Source organism: Nesoenas mayeri (genome assembly GCF_963082525.1).
Source record: "Nesoenas mayeri genome assembly, chromosome: 20".
In the NCBI taxonomy this organism is placed as follows: domain Eukaryota; kingdom Metazoa; phylum Chordata; class Aves; order Columbiformes; family Columbidae; genus Nesoenas; species Nesoenas mayeri.
In genome coordinates, this window is record NC_137569.1 from 1,130,288 (window position 1) to 1,155,826 (window position 25,539).

At 52.7% G+C, this 25,539-nt stretch overlaps 1 protein-coding gene across 2 annotated transcripts in view; it reads left to right on the forward strand.

Moving 5' to 3' along the window:
• MSI2 (musashi RNA binding protein 2) overlaps positions 1 to 25,539 on the forward strand; it is a gene marked incomplete at its 3' end in the record, with an annotated part of 180,761 nt that overhangs the window by 134,011 nt on the left and 21,211 nt on the right. The window contains exons 8-11 of one of the 2 annotated variants that reach the window (XM_080357188.1): positions 5,167 to 5,249; positions 10,753 to 10,867; positions 16,390 to 16,464; positions 18,822 to 18,862. In XM_080357188.1, the coding sequence (XP_080213314.1) occupies positions 5,167 to 5,249; positions 10,753 to 10,867; positions 16,390 to 16,464; positions 18,822 to 18,862 (314 nt within the window). Of the gene's footprint in view, positions 1 to 5,166; positions 5,250 to 10,752; positions 10,868 to 16,389; positions 16,465 to 18,821; positions 18,863 to 25,539 lie in introns of those variants that run through there. The other variant, XM_080357187.1, reaches the window with a different exon arrangement.

Here is a 25,539-nt window from a genome sequence, read left to right on the forward strand (position 1 = left end):
AGAATCGGTTTGAGTGGGTTTTCGTGCATTTGGAGGGTCAGGGTGCTACGTGGTGCAGCAGCTGATCATTACATGGTGCTTTGTTCTTTCCCTGAGCCGTTGTCCCTGTGCAAACGCCCCGTGGGGAGCCGGAGCCTGCGCTTCCCGAGCAGCGCGCAGCCTCTCGCCGCTGCCCTTTCCCAGCTGCGCCGGGACGTTCCCATCCGACCGCCTGTCTGCTGATGTAATTTTGAGGATTTGTTCTCATGCCATGGGGTATATATTGACACTTCAACCGGCAGTAATACCTGCCTGCGTCTGCCGGGAGAACCCCACTGTTTTCCATACCCAGCCCAAGATGCCCATAAACACCACATGGGTGTGCAGGGTAATCATGTCTTGATGAGCATCAGTCACAGCAGCACTGCTGGAGAGCACGCTTTACAGTTAAACAAGGATGATATTTTCTAGCCTAAAGCACAGGTGTTAACCTTCCCTTCCCCCTCCTACCCCAGCGTGTCCCCCTCCCCGTCTGGTTGTACAAGGGTGGGCTGAGATCTCCAGGGAGCAGCTGGTACCTTGGGATGGTACCTTGGAGTGGTGCCTTCAGGTCTGGCCATCGCACTCCAGCAAACCCCAGCGCAGAGGTGAGGAGAGAAGATGTGAGCGAGCGTGTGTCTCAGACTGAGCCGTGTTCTGTCAGCCCGGACAGAGTCACTTTGGACACCGAAACCTCTGCTTTCCTGCGCTGGCAGCAGAGGAGATTGGAATAACAGGAAATAAGTCAAAATTGACAGGTGCTATCCCAGACAATTTTGAGCTTGAGCAGGCTGAGTTGCAGTGCGTCAGATGAAAGTTCTGTGGAAGGGACTACAAAGTGTCGGGGGGAAGAAATGTGGGAGCTGGACCACAGGGGAGGTGTGAGCGGCTCGTCCACAGACACAAAAGAGAAGGTGGCAGAGTCAGCTCTGAGGTCTGGAGCCCTGGCTGTTGGGTCTGGCGCTGACAAACGGCTTTTCCCAGGGGCAGGATTGAACCCACAGGTCCTCGCTTCCAGACTGGCGGGGTAATGACTTGAATTACCTTCGCAGACAGCCAGGACTTGGAAACATCCCTCGTTTGCTGTCTGAGCAATTAAAATGTCCCGGCCCCGCCGCTCGGGTCACTCTGTGCCTGTGAAGACGAGACGGGGTGACAGCAATTACAGGGCTTGGTTTCCGTCTCCCTCTCCCCCTTTCTCCTGCAGGTCTGTTATTATTGTTATTTCCATAGGGCGGCTTGGCAGGCTGGGATGCGGTCGCTTGCTAAGTAACTTTTTCCCCTCTGATTACAAGGGATGTGTGAATAAACGGAGCGCTATTGATTCACACCAATCTATGCATCGACTGCGCGGGAGCCCCTCGCAATTCCCAGCCGCGGCAGCGAGCTCTGCGCCCGGAGAAACACGGCCAGGAAGTGCAGAAAATAAATTAAACCACTGTCAACTTTGCTTGTTTCTTCCCTCATTATTAATGGATGGAATGGGGCTCGTTTATCAAGAAGAGGAAAAATTAATTGACACGGGCTTTAATGTTATTATGCCTGGCTTGTCTGGTCACATTTCTTCATTTTTTATTTTATATATTTTTTTTTTTACTTTTTGAAAGGCATTTTATTACCGTTTACAGGACCAGCTGCCAAAACTATTGGTATAAACAAGAAAGCAGGTGCATAAATAATTCTATGTATGCTCCTTTTTGCTGCGGGATGCAGTCACCCCGTGGCTGTTGGTTTGATACGTGCACGGGCTTGAAGAGCGAGACCTTGAACTGGGTCAAGTGCTTTTGGGTGGTTCTGCTCCGAGTGCCGTCCTGTGCGCCCGCAAACAGCTGCGGGACCTGTCGCTGAGCGCGGGCTGGGCAGAACTTGTGCCAACGGGCAAGTACATGTGCGTCGTGGCAATGGTGGCGTCATCCCAGCTGTGTTTAGCCAAGGTTGACATCAAATCTCTCAAGTGACGGCAAAGGTGTGAAATATAGTTGGTTTGAGTGTGGAAAAAAGCAAAACACAGAAGACAGGAGCACTGGTGTTCGTTGTCTTCAGCACAGCTTCTTAATATTATTTATGGCTTCTACCGAGCACCTTCCAGCCGAAGCAGCTGTGTCCTCTGCCGATTGACCCCCAAGTATTGTGACTTCTAATGAGGAGGTGCAGAGAGCCCCGGCGAGTAGAACACCCAGCAGAGCAAGGGTGAGCAGGATGGGGGAGCAGAGCTGCTCGTCCCCATGGGCCGCTGGGCCGAGCCACCGTGTCCCAGCCACCGTGTCCCCAGATCCCGCCCGCCCTGCCCAGCGCCGCCCCAGCGCCCGGCAGCGGCTCCGGGCGCTGCTCCGGAGCTTTCCCACCTGGAGCCGATGGGTCCGCGTCTCGGCTTCCTCGGCGCGGCGCTTGGCTCGGAGCCTCCTTCAGGGGCAGCTGTTTGCCTCTCGTATTATTTTTTTCCCCTCTTCTTTGTCTTTTCTTTCACAGAAAAGATTATTCAAATGAATATTCAGTTTTATTCATTTGAATTAAAAACCCAACCATTTGACTCTGTTAAATGCTTATCTCTTAAATAGAGCTTGTTAGCTTCCAATAATAGCTTCATTCAGAAGGATGCGGTATAATTTCATTTTAAAATGTGTGCTCCTTGACAACCGGAATCCTATTTATGTCACCATTTTAAACAGCCTTCTTTGTTTTGTGTTAATCTTCTTCATACACTTTCCGAGAACCATTTTTTGTTGACTCTTAGTACCACTCAGAAGAAATAATTGTCTTTTTAGCCCAGGAAGGTTTCTAAGAGTTTTGGTAATTTAAAAATGAGCTTGTGTTCATTATGCTAACTAATAAGGCATGCATGCAATAATATTTCTCTGTGTGTGCAATTATTAAAAGTTAGAATCTGATATTCAGGAAGCGAAACCAAAAAAGGACCCATTACCGGTCACTTTTCTGAAGATTTTCATTCTGGGGTGTATGATCTCTTGGGGGTTGTTCATTTGAGCAGCGATGGCATCTCTTGAATAGCATCCTATGGATTTTAAGCACCCGGGGGTGCACAGATTAAAATCCCCTGGTTGCTTTCCAGTCAGTTACAGACGTGGGTGATGGCAAAGGGAAAATATGGTGAGTGTTTCCCGTCATTTAAAGACGTGGGTAATGGCAAAGGTAGAATCCAGTGAGTCTTTCCAATCAGTTACAGACGTGGGTGATGGCAAAGGTAGAACACGCTGAGTCTTTCCAGTCAGCTACAGATGTGAGTAGTGGCAAAGGTAAATATGGTGAGTGTTTCCAGTCATTTAAAGACGTGGGTAATGGCAAAGGTGGAATCCGGTGAGTCTTTCCAGTCAGTTACAGACGCGGGTGGTGGCAAAGGTAAAACAGGGTGAGTGTGCGGCAGGGCTGAGCGCCCTGCGTGGCGGTGGATGGAGCCCCTGCTCCGGGGGCAGGAATGGACCCTGCTGCTGGTTCTCCTTACGAACCCATCGCCTCTGGTGGTTGTTGCTGAGCCAGCGAGAGCGGCCTGTGCACAGTCACCCAGAGCTTTAAAAACCTGCGAACGAGCCTTGACACCTGCACATTTGTTATTTTCCTCTTGTTATAAAATCTGTAAATATAGAAGGCTGGGTGGCTAGCTGACTTAATCAGACAAAACATTTCTTGATAAAGCTGCGGTTAAGCAGGAGCGGGATGAGAATGGGAAACGCGTTTCCCGAGGTGCGAGGACCGCAGTGGCTTTCCGACGGTGTGTTGGGCTGGTCTGCACGTCCCTCCCTCCCCATCCCGGGCGCTGGCAGAGCTGCAGGGACATCCCGAGGAACCCTCCTCTGCAGCCCTCGCTAATGAGCTGCTGATGGAGACGTGGCTGGTGCTCCAACAATTAATGACTTGTAGGCGCGCGCTGGCCTGGCTGCGCCGGGCAGGGCTCGGGATGCCTGGGATGCCGCGTTCAGCCAGTTAACCACAAATATCCAAGTTTTAACTGCAGGTCTGTTTAAGGTAGATTTAAATGGAGTAATTTAGAAGGCAAATGAAAGACTGGAGTTAAGTAAAATGCTTCAAGCTGTTACATGCTGGAAGTGCAAAGTAAAATAGCATGATGTGCTGTCGGATGGTGTGTTGTGCGTTGGCAGAGATCTAGAAACCATTTCTGGCGGTTTTCCCCCCAAGAAAACTACCTGTGTCGTTAGCAAAGTGGGGATGAGCTGGGGCTTCGCTCCAGTGTTCCCCAACAGCCGGAGTGGGACGGGCAGCGCGGGACAGACAGACATTAGATTGGGTTTTCGTTTGTTAGCTTGATTTATATATGTTTACGAGGAGGGAGCGGGGCTGTGGCTGCGGGGTCGTCAGCGCAGCCCAGCAGAGCAAACCCACCACGTGGCTGCGGGTTCAGAACCCCGCGAGCAGCCGGGACCCGGCGCGGAGCAGAGGAGCCAGCGGAGCGCGGGCCCGAAGCGTCCTGGCTTCTTGGGGCCTCAGGATGTCCTGATGAGGCGTTAGAGGAAGCCATTCAGGAAGAAAGGGACAAATAAAGCGCCTCTGGAGCGCGGCCGTGTCCACGGGACGGTCGGCGTTGCTGAAAGCGAATGGAAGCGCCAAGTGCTGCTGCGGCTTTGGGGAAGCAACGGTGGCTTTTTGCATCATCTTCCGTCTTCTCGGATTTTTTGTTTTTCTTGGGGGTCGTTGTGTACCGAGTTGGCCCTCATAGAGAGGTCCTGTGGAATTATACAAGAGATAAAATCAATATAGTTCCATAGAAATATAATTGGGCTTTGTAGAGATTGCTCTTAAAAACCTATAAGGTGTAAAAGGAAATACAGCCTTATTGTGGCTTCTGAGCCATCGTGTAACTGAGGTGTAACTATCCATTAAATGCTGCGGGATGGATCAAAAAATCCATAAGGAGGTTTTAATTCTCCATTAAATCCTATGGAGGAGCTGGAACAGAACCATATTAATTTTCCCCAAGACAATGCTGCTTCCCTCCCTCAGTCTGCCCGAGGTTCCGCAGCAGCTCCATAGGCAGCAGCTGTATTCACGTGTGCATATTTTTGTTAAAGTTTTCCAAAGTCCCAATGGCCAAGTGATGCTTTACCAAAATGACATCTTTTTAACTTAACTAATATTTTCCTTCCCCCCTCCCCTCTCTGTTTCTTTACTAAACAGGATTCGGCTTCGTAACTTTTGAAAATGAAGACGTGGTGGAAAAAGTCTGTGAAATTCATTTCCACGAAATCAATAATAAGATGGTAAGTGGGTTTGTGGCTCCGCGCGCTGTCCGGTCGACCCGCGACGTGCCCGCGGCCTGTGGCGGGTCCCGGGCTGCCCTGCCAGTAAAGCCACCGAGCCAGATGAAAAAGGGCATTTGTATTTCAATTGATGCAGTAACTTTGATATATTCGCCTAAAGTATTCTTTTTCCCTTTGTCAAAACATCCTTTGCTTCTCAAATGTGTATTCAGATATGCATTGTATATTGGTCTGATATGTGTTCACAGACTTTAAATTCAATAATAGAGCTTTTAGTGTGGATAAGATCAAAGCAATCTCCTTGGCATATGCTGGAGGCCTGATTCAATATTTGACTTGCTAATTTTTCCCAGGGCACTGAAATAATATTCTTCATATTGTTCCTCACTGCAATATGCAGCTGAAATAAAAGCGAGGGTCCCGCTGGCGAGGGGGGTGGCCGGGGAGCCCTCGCCCCGTCTCCGTGGGGCTGTTCTCTGCCCTGGCCCCGCATCGCCCACCAGCGATGCCCCCGGAGCCACGCGTGCGTGCTGGGGGAGGCTCCTTCCACTCGGTACAGTTACTAAATGCTGAGCAATCTGCCTTAAAACAAAACAAAAAGAACTCACCCCAACCACCCCACCCCAGCATCCAGCCAACAGACCCAGCGATAGATCAGAAACGCTCGGAATGTAAATGTAGGTAAGATGTGTCAGTGGGAAGAGCTGCAGGATTTTCCTTCTGCTTCGTCGCGAGAGGGCGCGTGTCACGGGTGCTCCGGAGCTTTAGTTGTTTCCTGCAATGGGTTTTTCTCTGGAGCTGGATGTGCAGACCGGTGCTGCCCAGCGGGGCCTGCGGAGGGGCTGGTTGTCGGCTGGAAGGAGCAGCCGGGTGCTGGGCTGTCCTGGCACATTATTTGATGTTTCATAGCCAGGTCCATTGTCTTGCGCCATGAAAACCTGGACACGGCTGTTGGCGCAGCCCTGGGAGGAGCGGGGAGGTGGTGGGGGGGTTTCTGCACAGACAACAGGCTGCACGGCATGGGGACAGGAGTGCAGGGAACATGGAGGGGGTGAAGGGCAAAAACACAAGAAACGTCACAAAACCAAAGAAACAGTGTAGGCTGTTGGTGTGTTGTTGTCACGGATAATTAAAATATATTCTTCCCAGCTGTCTGTGCCGGTTTGGTGCACAATCCCGGTGCCACGGTGCTTTGAGTCTTCTCATCACTGCTTCTACAGCACTAATTTTAAAAGCAGCCCACGAAGGAGGAGATGAGCCATGGTCCTGTCTTGGGACTGACTCATCGATTGCTGATGTGGCTGCAGATTCATTACCAACCCATGCGGGGCAGGAGAGCTCGTGCGGGCGTGTGTGGCAGCCAGGGGTGCCGGTGGCCGTTGGTGACGCCCAGCCAGCCGGGGTCACGGTCGGGCACACACGTACCTTCCGCAGCGCCCTATGGGTCTGACCTGGCCTGCTTCGTTTTTAACGTGTCTGATCCAGCCGTGATTTGTGGAGGGGACGGGTTCTCGCAGCCCTGGCTCAAGGCCGTGGGTTTGCAGCTGCTCGGTGAGCTGGGACAGGGACACCTGGTCCCTGTCCCCATCCCTGTCCCCATCCCAGGGCTGCTCAGCTGGCACATCTGTGGCTCCGTGGGCACCAACTCACCCTGCGCTCGTTCTTTGATCCCCGAATGCTGCCGTTTCCGCAGACGCGGGGCGGGCGGAGGGCAGCGGGGCTGCGGCTGCTCCCCAGCCTATTTCCAGCCTCCCGTCTCCCCGGCAGGTTATTTTTAGCCCACCCATTCTGCTTCTGTTGCCATCCGTAACGCTTAGAATGTCAAATGTAATATTAAACAAGCAGCACGAAAGCAAAAAGAAAATGCCAGTGAGGTATTTAATACATGAAACTTGGAATTTACGTGGGAGGCCAAAGATGCTTTCCAAACATCGTGGGGGGAACAAATAAAACCCAAACAAGCAGCCTCCAGAATATTGTTCCTTTGACAGGAGCAGGCTGCTTTGCAAAGAGAAACCTGTTTTTCTGAGGAAGTGCAAAAGGAGCTGGAGAAGAGTGCGATGCAGTGATTGACTTCCCTTTCGGTGCAGCTGTGGTGGCCGTTCCCAGCCCAGCGCGGTGGGGCCGGTGCCGTGAGCCCGGCCTGCCTGGGCACTTTGCACCCGGGAGCTGCGCTGGGGCTGCGGAGCAGCTGACAGGAGCGTTGGGCGGCTTTAAAATAGGCTTCGATATAGTGCAGCACCTGTGGCTATTCCTCTCTCGTTTGGGGGGGTTTTTGTTGTGGATTTGTGTAACACATCAGCACGTTCCGGGCTGTTCTGTGAACTGGCAGCCGTCACTGCGCGGTGACGTTTTGGAAGCGCGTGTCACACACTGCGGGCATTTGGGTGTTCGTCCTAATACCTTGTGGTTTCAGGCACCTCCGTCCTGGAAAGCCCAAACTGCTCCATCCTCCTGACTCCCCGGTTGGTGTCTCACTGGTGGCAGCAGCTTCTGGTGCCACCGTCCCCACCCCACCTTTGTCAGTGGTCTAAGGGGGTTTCTAAAGGTGCTCACAACCTTTTTGCTGTTGCCTGCTGCAGCCCGTGCAGCAGCACAGGGCAAATACAGATTTCTCTGTTAGGGGAGCAGCAGTTTTGGCTGCCGTGCCCTGAGCAACACAACGTCCCCAAGGTAACTGAGTGAATCGCACGTTGCTGGCAGGACAACGTTGCCTTGTCTTTGGGCGGTAAAATGGCTTTTTGTGCATTGCCAATGTGTGCGCGTTCTGCTTCCCTCAAGCCAGCCCCGCTTTCCCCGTTGAGCCGCTCGCTCTGGGCGTTTGGGACGTGCTGGTGCCGGTGCCGGAGCTGCCAGCCCGCGGTGTTGGGCAGCTCTAAGAGGCTTTTCAGTCCCCATCGCAGCCGTCCTGTGTTCTCGTGCCTTTGCCTGCTCGCCTTGACCCAAGAGCACCCCAGTGTAACGTTTGTTCTCTAAACTAGACTAAACAAAAATAGCGAATCTTAGTTTCCTTGATTTTTTCTTTTTTTTTTTTTTTTTTAGAGTTAAAAGGGCATTTGTTAGGCTGCTCGAAGTGAAGCACATCACTCCTATAGGGGAGGTGGAAACAGTCTGGAAATTATTACGATGTACAGAAATGCTGAACCGAACGTTTGTGCAAAGTCCAGATTTATGTACGACATGGGGTGATCTGGTGGAGCTGAGCTCGGGCTCATCGATCCGGACGCTGGAGAAGCCCCATCACTGTCCCCTTTGCCGTCCCCAGGGGTTCCCCGCGGTGGCCGTGAGTGGTTTTGGCGTGTCCATCCGGTTCCGCGGGGGACGCAGGGCCGGGCTCTTGCAGAAAAGCAGCCTGGCCCCTTTTCCCCTGTTTGCTCCTCTGTTGCTGAAGAGGCAGCGTCCAAGCCCCCGGCCCATGCGCTAACACGGCGCTGCGCCTCCTCCTGCTGCGCTTTCCCCGTTTGCCGATGGGATGGCGTGTGAGCAGCTTCTGCAAAGCACTTGGAGCCCTGGCGTTGTGGAATGGGGGTGCAGCAATGCAGCCGAGGGTCACCCGGCCCCTTCCCCGGCTGGGCTGCAGGGCCCGTGTCCCCCGTCACCCCTCCTGGGGGACAGAGTCTCTGCTGGATAGCGGGGAATGTTTTTGCCCTCACTATGGGGTATATTTGTTTACAAAGGCTCAGGAATTATTTTGCTTCCCTACTGGTGAGTTTTTCTTCCCTGTAAACCCCAGTTAAAAGTTCTTTGCAGCTCACTGCCATTCCCTTTATATCCTCGTGCGCTGTGAAAATCATAAATTACGCTCATCTTTCAGAGAGCAGCGGTAGGCTGGTTTGTGGTTGCAAAAGCTAATTACTGGGTTATTGTTTCTAACGGTGCTAATCCAAACTTCATTTTCCTGTTAATTGTCCGTCGAGCCAGGCTAGATTGTTTTTATCACGCCGACTGTTGGCAGCACAAGCGGCCGCGAGCTGTAGCCGATGCTGCCGTGACATTTGGGGTGGTGACGGACCCAAAAAACGTGGCTGCGAAGTGAAATGACACGTGGTGTTCACCCGGGCCGTGTGGCTGGAGAAATCAGGTTGGCGTGCTCCTGTTAAATGCCCCTCTGATTAAAAAGAAGCCAAGGATGGTTTCAGAGGGTGTTTGTTGCCCGTTTTCCCCGTTTCCCGCACACCGGTCGCTCTGTACCCCTCTCCGCTGCCTCCCACCGGGACCCCAGCGCTTCTTGGCAGAAAAGTAGCAAAAGTTGAACTCCCGAAGGATTTTGCCCCAAACGTGGCTGGGTTGGGCAGCCTGTTCACAAGAAGTGCGTGTTTGGACAGTGGTGGCTTCGGGAAGCGTTGCGAGCAAGCAAAGTAAATGCGGAGGTTTGCAGCGGGAAGGGGAGGAGGAGGTGAGTTTGTTTAAAATACTCCCATTACAGTCAGTTAACCTTTCTGTTACCTAAGTGAAAATTGTATAAAGCTGAGATTTTCCCTGATGGAGTTGCTTAGGAACAGGAGGCCGGTTTTCATAAGACAGTGAAGTGGTGGTCACTGCTGGGGCTGCGGGGCACTGGGGGGCAGCTGTGTCCCCGCAGCGCCCGGGCTGCCGGGGGTGCGCGCCCCCCGTGTGCCGCACACAGGACGAGGAGCTCTGGGTTCAGCGCCGACCTCCGCTCGGAGCAGCGGTCCCGGCATGCGGAGCAGAGCTGGGCAGCGCCGGCAGGCTGCAGCTTCTCCTCGTGCCCAGAGCGGGTACTGGGCTGGAAAGCCGTAGAAGTGGGTTGGAATGGCTCCAAACCAGCTTCCCGGTGGCCGGTGATGCGGGGAGCATGGGGACGCTCTGCTGGGGGCGAGTCGGCAGCGCTGGAGCTGCAAAACATAGAGAAGTGCTTTATTTCTCCCTTTTCTCACCCCGAAAGAGGCTGAGAAGCAGCAGCCGGGGGTCCCGGGCGTCCGGCCAGGCCGGGCCGGGTTGTCACGTCGCACGGTGCCGGTGAGGACTCACCACGTGCTTCACGTGGCCTTAAACAACTTCCAGAGGACGAACTGGAAGTGAAAGAATGCAGATTGTTTATTAATAGGGTTTGCAGAAATTTTCTGCTGGGTAGAAATATTGATTCTTTATTCCTATTTAAAAAGAAGCTTTTTGTAATGATCACCGAGAGTCATTTTATGTTATCGATTGCGATCGAGCTGTGCCGGAGACCTCCCTCTGTTCATCCCGCGCCGCCCGTGCCCCTGCGCAGGCAGCACGCGGGTCCTTAGGAGCACGGCAGCTTCTTAAATCAGCACTTGTGTCATCTTTCCAGAGGGGTTTGCTCTGTGTGTTTAAAGAGACATCCACGTTTGCTGTTTTAAATCCATTTACGCTATTCTTAAAGTTCACCTTTGAGGGGGAGGCGGTGCGGGGAGGCAGGCGCTAAAAATATAACTCCCCCCGTAAGTAGATCGGTTCTGCGTTTGACATTTACATGGAATTCATTTGCATCTCATTTGTACATGTTTCTGCTCAATAGGTAGAATGTAAGAAAGCACAACCTAAAGAAGTGATGTTTCCACCAGGGACGAGGGGCCGGGCGCGCGGGCTGCCGTACACCATGGACGCCTTCATGCTGGGGATGGGCATGTTGGGTAAGTGCCGGAGCCCCCGCGGCCCCGTTCCCGACCCCCCGCACCCGACACTCGGGAACCTCAGCGGGGGCAGCGGGGAAAATAACCCCGTCGGTGGTAAATTATCAACTCCCCTCACCCTGCTTCCTGGAATATAACAATTTGCATTTAAATGGGTGTTTTAAATAGCCTGTTTTACTCACAAAAATAGAATGATGAAAGATGCAGGGTGTTCATTCTGACTAAAAATGATCTCTCCCCTTTTTTAGAGGAATCGAGTCACACATTATTCCCCTTCTTTTAAAGGTATCTTTGACAGTTCAGCACAGATAATTGAAAATGTTGCCAGTCCTGAAATGCGCGCGGGACGGGGGAGGCAGGGACGTGCGGACAGTGCAGGTCACAACAGTAATTACAAGTTTCAAGGAGATGGAACGGTATTTTAGTCCAGAGTATTGTGTCCAGAAAATACTAATTAAATGGGATAAATGATATTAAATGGCAAAATTCTATTTGTGCACAGGGTCCATTTAGTTATAATTGGTTCTCATTTGTTTCTGCCTAGATGGTTCTTCTTTCTGTATAATGTGACAACCTCTTAACACTCTGTCCTCACATTGACTAAGCCAAAACGCTGCTAATCCATTGCCAATGTCTTTTTGTAAAACCTCAAGCATTTTCAACGTTCCGCTCCCTTTGCATCACTGGACGTCCCCTCGGTTGTCACCTGCTGTGTCTCTAAAGCGTGTGAGAACCGGGGGGCAGCAGAAATGGGCCCTTCCCAGGCAATGTCCTTGGTACGCGGCCTCTCCAGGGTGCTTTGAGTTTCCTGCCCTGGATTTACATGGTCCCAGAAACTGAGCACAAAAACCAGCCTTGAAAGCTGGTGCTGGTTGTGCTGAGCTCTGCTGAGCTGCTGCGGACCCGCAGGCCCAGGACTGGGGCTCTGGGGCTCAGGCTGAGATGTCTGACTTGAGGCACCGCTTGATTTGATAGGGAAAATGGTCCTGCCATGTTTGCTTTATCTCTGAATTAATAGTACTTCTGTTCGTGTGGCTGGAGCGATCCATTTCTGGGATGCGTAATTCGGTTATTTCAGCTGATCATCTATTTTTCTGTCCCCACGCTCCACCACCACCCTGCCCTATAGTATTTGGAAATTACATTTCATGCTTAAAATATTTATCTTCTTCTAGTCAGTCCGTGATTTCGTTACCTGTATGTTCCCAGTGTGCTTGAGCACACGTACTTTATTTCTGCCATTTCTCTTTCTCGTCCAGCCGTGGTGCTGAGGGTCGGGCTGGTGGAGCAGAGCCGGGCGGCAGCACCGTCTGTCGGGCGGCAGCTCCGTCCGTTGGGCAGCGCCATCCGTCAGGCGGCAGCTCCGTCCGTCGGGCAGCGCTGCCCCGACCCTGCTCCTTGCAAGGGGGGAACAGAGCGGGACCCTCCCCAGAGACCGAAGGGAAAATTCAGCGCTGGGGTGCAGCGTGAGCCGTTCCCCCCGGCGCTGCCTCTCTGGAGCACAGCACTTTTGAGCCACATGAAGTCATGGACGAGCCCTCGGCAAGCGGATCTGTTGGCAAATCCCCATCCCGCCGCGGCAGTCGGGTCACCCCGACCGGCTCTGCTCCAGCTGCTCGCGCAACGTCCTCTTATTAGATTTCAAATTGGGGTGACTTGCTCGGAATTAATGATTGATTGATGTTGAAGGCCAGATGCTTCATTATCTGCTCTAGCTGGTTTTTCATCTTCCTGGTTCCTCCTCTCTACAGTGGCACCGTGTTAAATAATTAAGGGCTAAACAAGGAGATTGCAGCCCCCGAGCGCCGGGCTGGCGGGGCGGCCGTTGTAAACCCCGTTTCAAAGGCTCCTGGTAGAGTTGGCTTGCAGGGCGGGTGGGCAGCGGCTCGGCAGGGAGCCCCGGTCTCCCTCCCAAGCCCGGCAGCTGCGCGGCGCTGGGACAGGGGTGTAATTAACCCATCAAACCACGAGGCACACCAATTAACGTACCGCCAGAGGCAACGTCTGCAGTAGCCGAGCGTTGTGCTGAGGTCCCGGGGGACCCGTGTCAGCCCGACCCTGGTCCTCCTTTCGGGAGCCTGGCTGGGCTGGAACAGAGTGATCGGGGCTGCTCTGGAAGGATTTTCATACCTGTTTGCAGAAGCCCTTGCTCAAGGTCACCTTCTCCAGATGCTGCTCGCGGGCAGAGGAGGGATCGCAGGAACAAACGCATCAGACAACCCAAAGGAAAGAGCGGAGAGCGACTCCCTCCAAAGCTATTAAGGAAGTTGGTCTTTTTCATTAATCACAACCTCCCCAAGGAGCCCGCAGCAGCCGGGGTCTAAAGGGGCACAGCCAGCCGCTTCTCTGATGATTTGGCTGATTGGAACAAAATTAAAGTGTTCTTCTGAAAGGATTTTTGGACTGGGAGCGGCGGGCAGGCTGAGCCTTTTACCAGGGCTGCGTCTGGGCTGTCTGGGGCTCGCTCTGCTGACGGGACACGCGCGGTCTCGGGGGAGATCGGGGATATTAATTAGCCGCTCTGCATAACGAGCAGGCTGGAGCGGTCTCAGTTCCAGTGACCTCCCTCCCCGGCAGCGCAGCGGACACGCGCTGCTCCCGCCCCAGCGGTGCCCAGAGCCAGCACCGTGTCCCCCCAGCGCACAACGTCCCATCCACAGCCAGGCGGCAGCAGTTCGGCGGCCGAGAAGCTTGCCATGCACCCGGGAGCCTCATCTGTCACCCCGTCCTGCTGCCAGAGCAGGAGCCCTGTCACCCAAGGACGTGTGGGCGCTGCTGTGTTACCCCGCTGCTTGTTGCGCTCCAGGTCTGTACCTGAAAACTTGGGAAAAAGAGAGAGAAAAGAGGAAAGCAACCGAGGAGCAACATTAATGGGAGGTGTCTCTGTCTCCCCTCCATCTGAAGCAGCTCTCTGCGTCTGCGCTGTCACAGCTGCTGTTGGGTGGTCCCGGAGGTGACGGTCATGCTGCTGGGTCTGAACCGGGGTCCCGGGCACGCATCTCTTCTAGCAATGGGCATCTTAGATGTGGTGGTGTTCAATATTAAAATTGTCCTCTTTTTAACTCACAGCCCCCCCGAGGCAGGAGCGCTTGGCCCATCCAGCTCACAGCCCAGCCTGCCAAAGGGGTGTCAGGTGCGAACCCCCGATTTCTGCAGGTTTCTTAGGCCACCGCTCACGGCAAACTGGGCTCTGCCTTACCGCACACCTTCCGCCCAGGTAGGCTGAACTCATGCAGAAAAGCAGCTTGTGCCCTTCAAAGAAAGTCATTCCTTTTTCCGTCAGACTCCGTTTAATAGAGCAGCAGCTGCCGCTGAGGCAGGTTGGGAAGGGGAGCCCTTCATTAGCTCCCGACAGCTTCAGCGCCGCTCTTTATTCCCTTGGATCAAGGGACAGGCTTCTCCAGCAGACGCGTTTCTCCATAGCTGCTCCCTCCTACGTGACACCCCAGCGTCTGGGGCGGATGTTTGGTGTGCGCTCCTCGTGCCACTGGGGCTCGTGTGAAGGCCGCAGCACGTTTCTTTGGAGGGAGACCCCAAGTGTTTCAGTTGCAACGCGGGGCTGTGCTCGGGCAGGAGGACCTGCTGTCCCTGCAGAGGACCTGCCGCTCCTCGCTGCAGCAGCACCGGCACACGAGAGTGTTCTTGCGTTTACCAGAACTTTTGAATTAATTTTGAAAGCAGAGGTCCTGGCTGCACGCGGTGGTGTGGAGGCAGTTTGGTGGTTGGTTTGAGTTGTGCTTCCGTGCACAGGAGGGTCTCGCTTCAGAGGAGGCAAGCCAGGCAAAACGTGGATTTCTGGTCCAGCAACAAGGGATAATTAGAGAGATTGATCATGCCCCAGGACTGCTGACGCAAATAAACCGCTCAGGTCCCGATGCAGGATGAGGATGGCACCTAAAGGAGGCAGCGGGTAGGTCAGCATGGCCATAATTCGGCCTGATGAAGCATCCACATGGGCACGGTGTTAATGCGCTATTGATATTCAGCCAGGCAATTTCCCCGGCGTGGATCGGGCTGCGACTCGCTAGAGCAGAGCTGGGCGCTGCAGCAGCGAATGAAGAGGAAAATTGAAGTAATGTTGTATTATAAATTTATGATTTCATCTGCCTGACCTGGGGAGCGCTGCGCGCTGGCGACGCGGGTGAGAGCCCCGGGCAGCTGCGCCGGTGCCGTCAGGCACGGCCGGTTTGCGCCCGCGGCAAAGCGCCGGCGCTGCCCAGCACATCGTCCCCTCCAGAACCGCCAGCTGACGGATCTGCTGCCGAGTCCTTCGAATTGGAATTAAACTCACTTTTCTCCACTTGACGAGGGGCTGCGCTCGGACACCATGCGGTGTTTTTTCATGGTGGAGCTTGTGCTGGTGTTACTGGTGTTAATGGTGTTACTGGTGTTAACGATGTTACTCAGCAAACAATCTGGTTATCAGTATTAGTGTTTTTTGGAAAAAAAAAGAAAATAAAAAAGGTTTGTTAAGCTTAACTCTGAAATATCTGATTTAACAACAGAAGTGATTAATTTCTAAGGGAATCCAGCTGTTGAGCTCTGAAATAAATAGGCAGGGGCTAAGTGATGTGTACACGGTGCTGGAAGCCGCAGCATCCTGTCCGGGCACCGCAGGGCTGCTTAATCCCGTCATCAACATTCAGCCAAGCATTTTGATCTTCCGGTTTTAGATTATGGTTAATAGTACATTATACGTATATATAAATCTAATCAGAAGTGGAGGGACTTGCAGCAGCAGAAAAATAGCTGTACAGTGTGCGAGTGTATTGAAGAATAGAGAAAAGCCAGAAGAGCCGTTCGGCCGCTGCAGCTCCTGTCGGGGTCCAGCGCAGCTCCGAGGTTTGCGGTGACGCGGTGGCAGCGGGAGCACCCGCGTGGTGGCTCTGGGTGCGCAGGGGTCTGGTGACACCGACCAGGGTGGCTCCTGTTCTTAGGAAGACCGAGCAGGGAAGTGCCGAGGGTCAGAACCAAGCTTCTCATAGCTGAGTTTTACTTTCTGGAAAAATTCAAAGCTCTTTGCCTCTCTGGCTCCGTTCCGTTGCTGCCTCAACTCTTTGATGTGTTAACTGTTGTCCTTCACACTCCTGGGATAAAGAATTACTACTACCTTAATCTCCAACTGTCAATAGCTCTGCAGCAAAGTACATTCATTGTAAGCTCTCCAAATGTCAGAGCAAACCCGTGTTATGTGTTTAGCCTCAGCATTTGGCATTTACTCTTCCAGCTAACAAGTGTGCACAGTCCTTGGGCCGCGGACGCCCCGGTGCATGTTAATCACGGCGTGACAGGTCCCTGCCCCACCGGACCCAGCGCCGCCCACTCCGGAGCTTTCTGCTCCATGATGATGGAACCTTCCCGCACTTTGCATGAGCAGAATGAATCTTCTTTTGTAATACTTCTGTAAAAATCAAGTCTCACCCATCCTCCCTGTCATTTTGCTTTGTATTTAAAAACAAAAAGCCTTTATTAATGTTCCACCTTCTCTTTCTCTCTCTCTCTTTCATGTTTCTGTGACGAAGGTTACCCAAATTTTGTTGCAACGTATGGCCGAGGATATCCTGGATTTGCCCCAAGTTACAGCTATCAGTTCCCAGGTATGTACTTTTCAATTGCAGATTTATTTCTTTCCCCTCTTTCCTCCTTTTTTTTGTTCCTTTTCTAATATCCATTGCTGCAAGCTGAGACAGGCGAGTCTGCAGGGAGCATCTCACACAACAACTATTGCCTTTTTTACTATTTTAAAATAGATCTTTCTATAGACATATTTTAAATACATTTTTACTAGTGTGTAAATTGGTACTGGTTATTTGAAAACAAACTTCTTAAATTAAAACATAGCACGACAGATCATTTCTGAGCCGTTACCCTCCCGCTGGTGGGTTTTTCCTGTCATGTATTTTGTAGAGATGCACACAGGCACACACACAGACGCGCACACGTTCCCGTACGATGGGCGGTAAGTGGGTATTCTGCACCAGCGCAGTCTTGGGGTGAGAAGTGCGCCCGTCCCGTGTTCTGCCGCTCGCGCTGCCGTCCTGTGCAGGAACGCTTTCTGCCCCTGTGGCGATGGTTCGGTTTGGCGGCGGCGCTTTCTGCCTGTGTGGCAATGGTTCGGTTTGGCGGCGGCGCTTTCTGCCCGTGTGGCGATGGTTCGGTTTGGCAGCAGCGCTTTCTGCCAATCTGTCAATGGTTCAGTTTGGTGGCGGCGCTTTCTGCCAATCTGTCAATGGTCCGGTTTGGCAGCGGCGCTTTCTGCCCGTGGGTCGATGGTTCGGCTTGGCTGTCATTGGCTTCCCGGTGGCCGGACACCCCACGGCGCCGGGTGTTCGTTCCCGTTTGCGGGTCAGGCGGAGCGGCCCCACCGCCGCTCCTTGGGGGGCTCAAGACAGAGGGACAATTGGGGAACGGGGTGAAAACCAAACGCCGATGGGGACAGTCCCTCGGCACGGGTGAGGCTGTGGAGGGACGCTCGGCGCTCCCTGCGGCACGTCGGGGCAGAGCTGCAGCCTCGTGTTGGGCGCTGGGTCGTTCATTAGGGTGAACCGCAGCGCTGGGAGCTGCCGCAGAAGCGCGTCCTCGGCGCGGCGGCTCCCGCGGGCAGGGGCCCGAACGTGGGGATGAGGCTTCAGACCCCGTCTGCGCGCTGTCTCACGCTTTTCTCGCGGATCCTCACGATTCCTTGTCCCAGCTGATTGGTATGAAGACAGCTAAATGAGAGACGCCTTTGGTAAATGATGAAAATTGGCAGAGCTTAGATGACTTTAATTATAAACGTATCTAAAATGAAGGTGTCTGCCAGCTGACAGCAGAGGTTTGACTCTACCCTCGTTATATATGTTTTTATTAAGGGCCTGTTTTTTCGGAACAGGCCTTCCAGATATTTGCTGGTTGTTTTCAGTCTCTTGCAGAGATGACGTGTGTAGAAGTGGATTGTCAACACTCAAAAGCAGGTGCATCTCAGCGAGGGGGCTGCTCAGAGTCCCCCAGCGCCTGGCTGGGATGGCCCTAAAGCTCTGCCTGGCACCGGCTCCTCTCCCACTTGGAGAATTTATTCCTTAACAGCAATCTGAACCGGTCGTGGAGCCGTTAGGTGGTTGTTCTGAGACGTCTGGGTACTCGGGCCTGTTGGAGCGGTGGGATGGCCGCGGGGTGTCCCCTTGCCGGAGCGCTGGGGACAGAGCCTGTGCCGCGGGAGTGCAGCTCCGCGAGCGGGGAGCAGGTCGGGCTTTGAGGATGGGATGTGCCCTCGCAGGGCTGTGCTGTGTGCTGTCCCTGCTGCCAGCCGGGCTGTCCCCACTCTCAGGGCCACGTCCCAGCGCTGCCTCCTCCCGTGGCACCGGGGACGGGACTGGGTCAGCACGGCGACCGCCCAGCCTGCAGCGCCATGGGCCAAATGCCAAAAACATGGTTCCAGCGCGCCGTCCTGCTCCTCGGAGCCCCAGCCCGTCCCTCCGCCTGGCTCGGCTCTGCCACAGGCGCCCGTGGGGCCGGGGCGGCTGCGCTGGGCGCGCGGAGCGGCCGGAGGTGCAGACCTGGCGCGGGGGCGGGAGACGCGCTGTTTGGTGAGCGGCCGTGCCCAGCGCCCAGCGCCGTGGTTCCAACAGAACAACACAACAGCGGGGCAGCAGTGCCGGTGCTGCCACAGCCACGAGCGGGGATTAATGTACAAACCAATACGATGCATCTCGATACCGCGCTGTGTCCCGCGGTGCGTTAGGGACAGACCTGGCTGTGCATTTTGCTACAGAGACACACGCGGCCACTTTGGCCACTCTATCTCCTCCCATCCCGTTGTTTTTTTCCTCTAGGCCTTCGTACCTCAGTGCATACTCTCTCTTTTATTGCAATCGCTCCCTTTCTGTGTCTTTGCATTTTCATTTTTATTTTTTAATTTCTGGGACTTATCTTTTCAGTTTAATCTATTAATTTCTGTTCTTATTTCACTTTGCAGACTATTTGCCGATTTCACAAGACATAATTTTTATCAACTAGTTCTTAAAGATGCATAACAAATTAATCGGGGTTTACTACAGTGCTAATGAGAGAGAAAGACAGAAAAGCCTGGGTGGTCCGTGCTTAATATCAATGTCCACTGAAAATTGCTGCTCTTACTGGCTGGTTTGATTGACTGGACTTTTAATTTCGTTTTGATTTTTAAAGGCTCCATATCCTCACTGCTTTGAGTTGGCTTTTGTTTCTTTTTTATTTGCTTTTTTCCTCTGCTTTGTCATGAGTTTTAATGCCCACTTGGAATGTAAGTCGGCAGGAGGGGCCGGGGCGTTCTGAAGGCATGGCTTCTCACAAACTTCTTACAAACTTGATCAAGGAAACAAAAGCGATGATCAGGTCGTACAAGCAGCCCCAGAGAGACACATCACTGCTTTTAATACCGTGGTGTTCCGCAGTGGCACCAATCCCGACCCGCGTGGAGCGGGCGAGGCTGTGTCACGGGGGTCGTTAGCAGCGCAGGGTTAATTACGGAGCCGGTGCCCTGTGTGGGGGTTTACCGGGGGGTAAACGCCCCATCCCGCGGGGTTGGTGTCGGTGGCTCCTGGTGGTGGCAGCGGGCGAAGGGCTCGGCCGGTCCTGCCGCGGCACCAGCACCGGCCGCACCCCCCGCATCTGCACCCCCCGCATCCACACCCCAAATCCGCACCCCCCGCATCCACACACCCCACATCCGCACCCCTCGCATCCACACCCCACACCCGCAGCCCTGGCATCCACACACCCCACATCCACACCCCACATCCACACACCCCACATCCACACCCCACATCCACACCCCCCGCATCCACATCCCACATCCGCACCCCCGCATCCACACCCCACACCCGCAGCCCTGGCATCCACACACCCCACATCCACACCCCACATCCACACACCCCATATCCACACACCCCACATCCACACCCCACATCCACACCCCCCGCATCCACATCCCACATCCGCACCCCCCACATCCACACCCCACATCCGCACCCCCGCATCCACACCCCCCGCAGCCGCTTTGCTTCTGCACCCTGCAAATCAGGGCAGTTTGCTGGAGTTTTGGCAGGAGGGCCGAGCTTCCCCGCTGGCTTGGGCTGCGTCACACTCTTAATCTCCACCCGACCGGCAGCAGAGCTGCACACCCGAGTGGTGAATCCTCCATCATTGGCTTTCCTCTTAACGAGACCAGATTCTGGACTTTTGGGTACCAAACACGCCTCATATTTAAATTCTGGTTTTTCTTACAGGTGTTTGTACCCGTTTGATAAGTTTGTGAGAAGTGAACTGCATGCTTGCGGTAGAACTGTAATGCATTTTAATGTTTGTTAATCCACCTGTTTAAAATGTCGGTGTCAAGGCTCTACGATCCATGGCTGTGCTGTTCATTTCACTGAAGATGCTCCATGTAATGATTGGTTGGGTTTCTTTTTCCTTTTCTGCAGGCAATGGCTTTTTTAATCTGTATGGCTTCTTATGATTTTGTTTGGGTTTTTTTGCTATGAATTGCTTTGCTGTTGTGAACCTGTCTTAGTGTGCATGATTTGCAAACATTTCAGCTATTGTGAATTTTCTCATTTTTTGTAAATAGTCCATCTGTGCTTTTCTTTTTTTCTTTTTTTTTTATGACCTTTTTCCTGTAAGTAACCGAGGTAGAAAACAATAATAAATGGTTTACAACGGACATGCTGTGTTGCTGCTCTATTAGCTCGCAGTTTTACTATCTTGCTTTGGACACACCAAATAACCAGTACCAATGCCAGTTTAATAAACGAATCAAACCCCCATCGCCCCGAGCGTGCGGCCCGTGGCTGAAGAACCCACAGACCAACGGTTCTGTGCAAGATGTGCTTGCGGCAAAAGTTAAACCCCAAAAAGACAGCAGAGCCTTTGTCCCAGCGAGGAGCGCCCCCTGTTCCCGCCGCGTGGCGCGGGGCGCTCGTTCCGCCGTGCCCGGCGCCGGCCCCGCGCGCGGCTGTAGCCACCAAACCCAGGAGCGAATTAGGAATCCCCGTTGCCGACTCCCCAGCACTAAGCGCAGGAACGCGGTTCTGCTCCGTGCAGACGGGAGCTCCGGCGCCAGCGCTGTGTTTGTCTCCGTCGTACGTTGTTCCATCATTACCTGGATGGTTGGGGATCGGCCAAGGTGCTTAGAAGCCTTCAGCTCAGGAATTTAGTTTGTTGTGGTTTGGTTTGGTTTGGTTTTTTTCCTTAATTAAGGCTTTGTTTGCTTGTGTGTTTGTTAAAGCTTATTAAAACCTTTGTACGTGGGGAAAGGTGGGAAAACCAAATATTTTGACAAACTTCTCAGAGCTCAGGGAAATACACTTGCTTATTAATGATGGTGCTGCGTAGTTGGCAAAGCCCAGCCTGGGTTGTGCTCCGGCAGCGCCTGCTGCTGGGAGAACGCAGCACAAGCTCAGTTCTAAGTCTAAACTCACATTTTTCATTATTATGAGAGCATTGAAAACCATTGGAAAGTGGAGATGCTGCCTACGTGTGGCTGCGTTACCGGCAGGGAGTAGCGAAGTTGGTGTTGGTAAGAGCCAGCTCTGTAAAACGCTCTTTCAAAGCGCTGTTCCACTAGTCTAAAACTTTTCTCATGTTCAGTAGAAGGAGCAAAGTTTGGTCGTGATACTTTAATGATCAAACTTAAGAAAGGGGGTGGAATTGCTGGCAGCTGCAAAGTAGGGGGAGGAAATACAAAGTCTGTTTTAAATGGTCTCTTCAGTTAGTTAAGCCACATATAACAATAATAGGTGTGAGCGGAGCTGGAAGAGGTTCTCACTCCTTTGTCTAACCCTTTCTTATCTGCTTAAACCTGCTCTGATCACCCCTGTGCCGCATGCTTTCCTTGCTGCATCTGCATGGCGTGAAGTGGCTACGACGTGCATTGAAACCTGCTAGAACCCCGCTAATGAGCTCTCTCCAGACCGCTCCGTCCAGCCTCCAGCAGCGAAAACAAAGGCTGTGGCCTGGGCCTGGTTTAAGATGGAGGTTGTGGGTTTGTGTTGCTGAGGAGGGCCGCTTCGCGCTGCAGGTGCCTCCCTGGAGTGCGGAGCAGCTGCAGACAGCAGGCTGAGAAATTAATATAGCGAAGCCCATAAATCCCCGGGCAGCAGGTTCTCCTTCACCTCCTGCTCAGCTGACAGTAGCTTTTGTTTTGACACAGGAAAAATGGGATCTAGAGCTATTCCCTGAGTCCAAGCAGAGCTTAAGCACCTTTGCCTCTTGGGTACATTTTTTCCTGAGAAGAGTCGCAATTTTAATGTTGCAGAAAATTGTGTAAAATTCCTTCTTCATCTCCATTTCCCTCACCCCCTAAAATAATCTCAATGTTAAATTCAAGGTGGGGTTTCCGTGCTGATCTGAGTCGGTGCTCCAGCTTCCACCAAGTCAGCAGCAGAGCGTGCTGGGTAGAAGTTCTGCCTGTGCCCCTTCAGGAGGTTTTTCTCTGCTGGTACCTTGAATAACTGCTTGAGCAGCAAGAACATTTTGAACATCAAACTTAAATGCTGCTTGTCCTGTTCTAAGCTGCTCACTGGTCGGTGCATGGAGTTGGAGACCGGCTTTCAGACTTCAGGTTGCTGCCCTGAAAATCAGTGATGGTAAAGGGACCGGGAGGAGAGGAAAGGGGGAAAACCCAAACGTCCCAGTGTGTCGGGGGCTCGTTGCGTTTGGGGGTGATGCTGCAGCACCGGGGCCCTGGGCGACGGTTCGTGCTGCAGACGGACCACAGCTGCCGCTGCTGGGAACCATAATGAGAATAATTACTCACAAGAGTAAAGAGACATAACACAAACACGCACGTAGGGGAGAAAACGTGGATAACCCTGTAGAAAGCAGAAGGTGGGCTGGCAGTGCCGGTTGCGCTGCGCGGAGTTCTCCATGGCGAGGCTGCCGGGGCCTCGACCTCTGTGAATACAGTTCTTAACTGTAATGCTGTTAGAAATTGGGAGCGGGGGCTTGCAGAGGACTTGAAGAGATTAGTCATCTTAAAGCGCAAAAACATTCAAATGTGACTGGTTTTCAGTCCCATTTAGCAGTGGGAGCTCGAGCTGGTAATGAGTGGCCTCCCGGCCGCAGGCGCAGCAGCAGTGGGTGTGCTGGCTGCAGCGATGCTCTAAAGGTCTCTGGGCTCAGCACCACAGTCCCTGACCTTTCGGTAACGTGGCTTATGAAACAGCGGTGGCAGATCCTGCAGCCGGGCAGCGGGGGCTCCCAGCCCTGCCAGCGACTTCCAGACCCGCAGGCTGTGGAGAATCCCTGCCCTCGGATAACCTTGTCCTCTGATCCATTACCTTCTCCTTTACATAGTTTCCTCTTGTCTGCGCTGAATTTTCCCAGCCTCAGCCTCCAGACACGAGTTCTTGTCACGCCTTTGTTCATCAGCACGGATCTGTCTTTTAATAATACTTATTCAGATAGTTTAGATCATTCATAAAAATTTAAGCAAGCGGTTTAACCAAATAGCTCATTTTCTTTACCGACAAAGCGACTGAAATGAGGCTTGAAGCAAATCAGCGCCACTCTGCTGAACTTTCAATCTGTGCCTTAATGCGGTTCCAGCGATCCTGCCCCTGCTCATTCGGCACTGACACAAACCAGAGCTGCTGAGCTGCTTGTGCGCGGGAGTCCACAGCTATTGCACCCCCTGCAGCCATCGTTTCATCTACACCTACCTTGTTGATTAAAAATCAATAGTAAATGTTTGGCTTTGGGCTTCAAAATGAGAAATGCTTTCATCGGAGCGATCAGCTTGCTGTTAAACAGAATTACTTGCTTTTAGGAAGCGATTTGGTTGAGATTCCCTTTCACCCACATCAGCTGCATTCACTTGAAGCTCATAATTCTCTGTGTTTCACCAGTTACTAAATTAGGGAGAATCCAAATTACATATTGGGTTTGAGTGCTGGATGGTGGGAGGTCAAGTTTCCATAGGACACATTGGAGAAGCGTGGTGGGTGCCTTGAAGCTGCCATAGAATAGAGACAATCTTTGAGCAGAGTAAATAAGTGAAATCAGGTACCAGCTTTTGCTTGTTGGTTTGGGTTTTTTGGAATAAATAGTTTTTGTAGAATACACTATTTGCCTTTGAGAAGTTTCCCAGTTTTCTGTATGGTGAAATAACTGCAAAAGGGTTATTACACTTGAAACGACACCGAATGATAATTTGGAGACAAACAAGGCTTTGTCTCACTGATGCATAAAGTAATTACTGGGCAAAAGTGCATCATTCTCGTTTTACAAACTGTGGCCTGAGAGTGGTAAACAGCTGAAAAATGGGTCGTTTACTGTACATAAAGTGGAAGTGCCAAATTTTAAATGAACTATATTTGGGTTTTATTGTTGTGTTGAAATTCCAAAGCGGAAATATTTGTTCATAACAACATGCATCTGCAAACGCAGCGTGAGAAGCGCGGGGCGGGCGGTGCTGACGTGGACTGTCCTCCCAGCGCCGCCCTTCGCGCTGCCCGTCGTGCGCCATGTGCTGCATCTCGAGTTTGCTCATTTCCTGACCTGGTGAACTAGATTTCAGTAAGCTTGGTGTCACACAGCATATAAAGACAAAGGGAAACGCTTAATGGGGCTGAGCGCGCTTGGAGATGCCTGAAGTGTTAATAGAATTGGTGAAAAGCTTAGGAAAGCAATTCCGTGTGCCGCTGGGGTCCCGGCCCGGTCCCCCCGTTTGCTGCTGCACGGCCGGCGCGTCCCCCTCGCGTAGAGACAAAGCGGGGTCACCGGGGGACCGCGGGGCGTTTCGAGCCGGGCTTGTAGCTGCCTCTGTCCTGCGAGAGCATCACCAGAGGCTTCAGTCAGATCCCAGAGAGCCCATTGCCACTAAACAGCGTGTCCTGAATGACGTGGTAGAATCCTGATCTTTCACCAGTTCTAGATAAAACTATATTTCTCTGGCTGCGTGTTCTTTAAACGTTGAGCCTTGAGTTGTTAATCTAAAGCCTGAAGTGGTAGCAGGTCTCTTTCTTCCCCGTTCTTGTTTTCTTATAGAAAGGGAGGGGGATTCTGAGACAGAGAGATGTGAAAGATGAAGGTTTTCAACATAAAGGGATTGTTTGGGGATGGAGCTTTTCCTCGTGCCTGCTCACCGTTAGACTCCATGTTTGTCCAGTAAATGGGACCCACGCCTGCCTGCCTTCAAAAGGAAAGAAAGCTACCGGGCTCTTCTGCTTCATGGTTTTGAGTCGCTGATACTTTTGAACTGAAGCCTAAAGATCCTACAAAGAGGATAACACTGCCTAATGGAAAGAATAATGCAAGCGAGAACCCATTTGAAATGACAGCTGTGAGCCTGGCGACGCTTTTCTGTGCTGATCAAAGCCGCTGGTAACGTTGTTTGAAAAGAGGATATCGGTTCCCCCCTCTCCTGTTTCCCCTCAGCCTGCGGGTGATTTCATATTCCAGGGAGATGGGTGACCCTCCCAAGCGCGCGGCTCGGGCAGCGGAACAGGCAGCGTGGTTTGGGGCAAGATCCCCCCGAGCGGGATTCCCCGGCGCGGGGCTGCGAGCGCCCGCACAGCGACACGGGGGCGTCGCAGCATGGAGCTGCAGACACTCCAAACGGGCCGCAGACAGAAAGGATTTCTCTTGCTAGGGGCAGTTTTATGGGGGCGTTTACTTTATTCTCCCATCATTTGGGGCATTTTCTGAAGTCAGTTGCT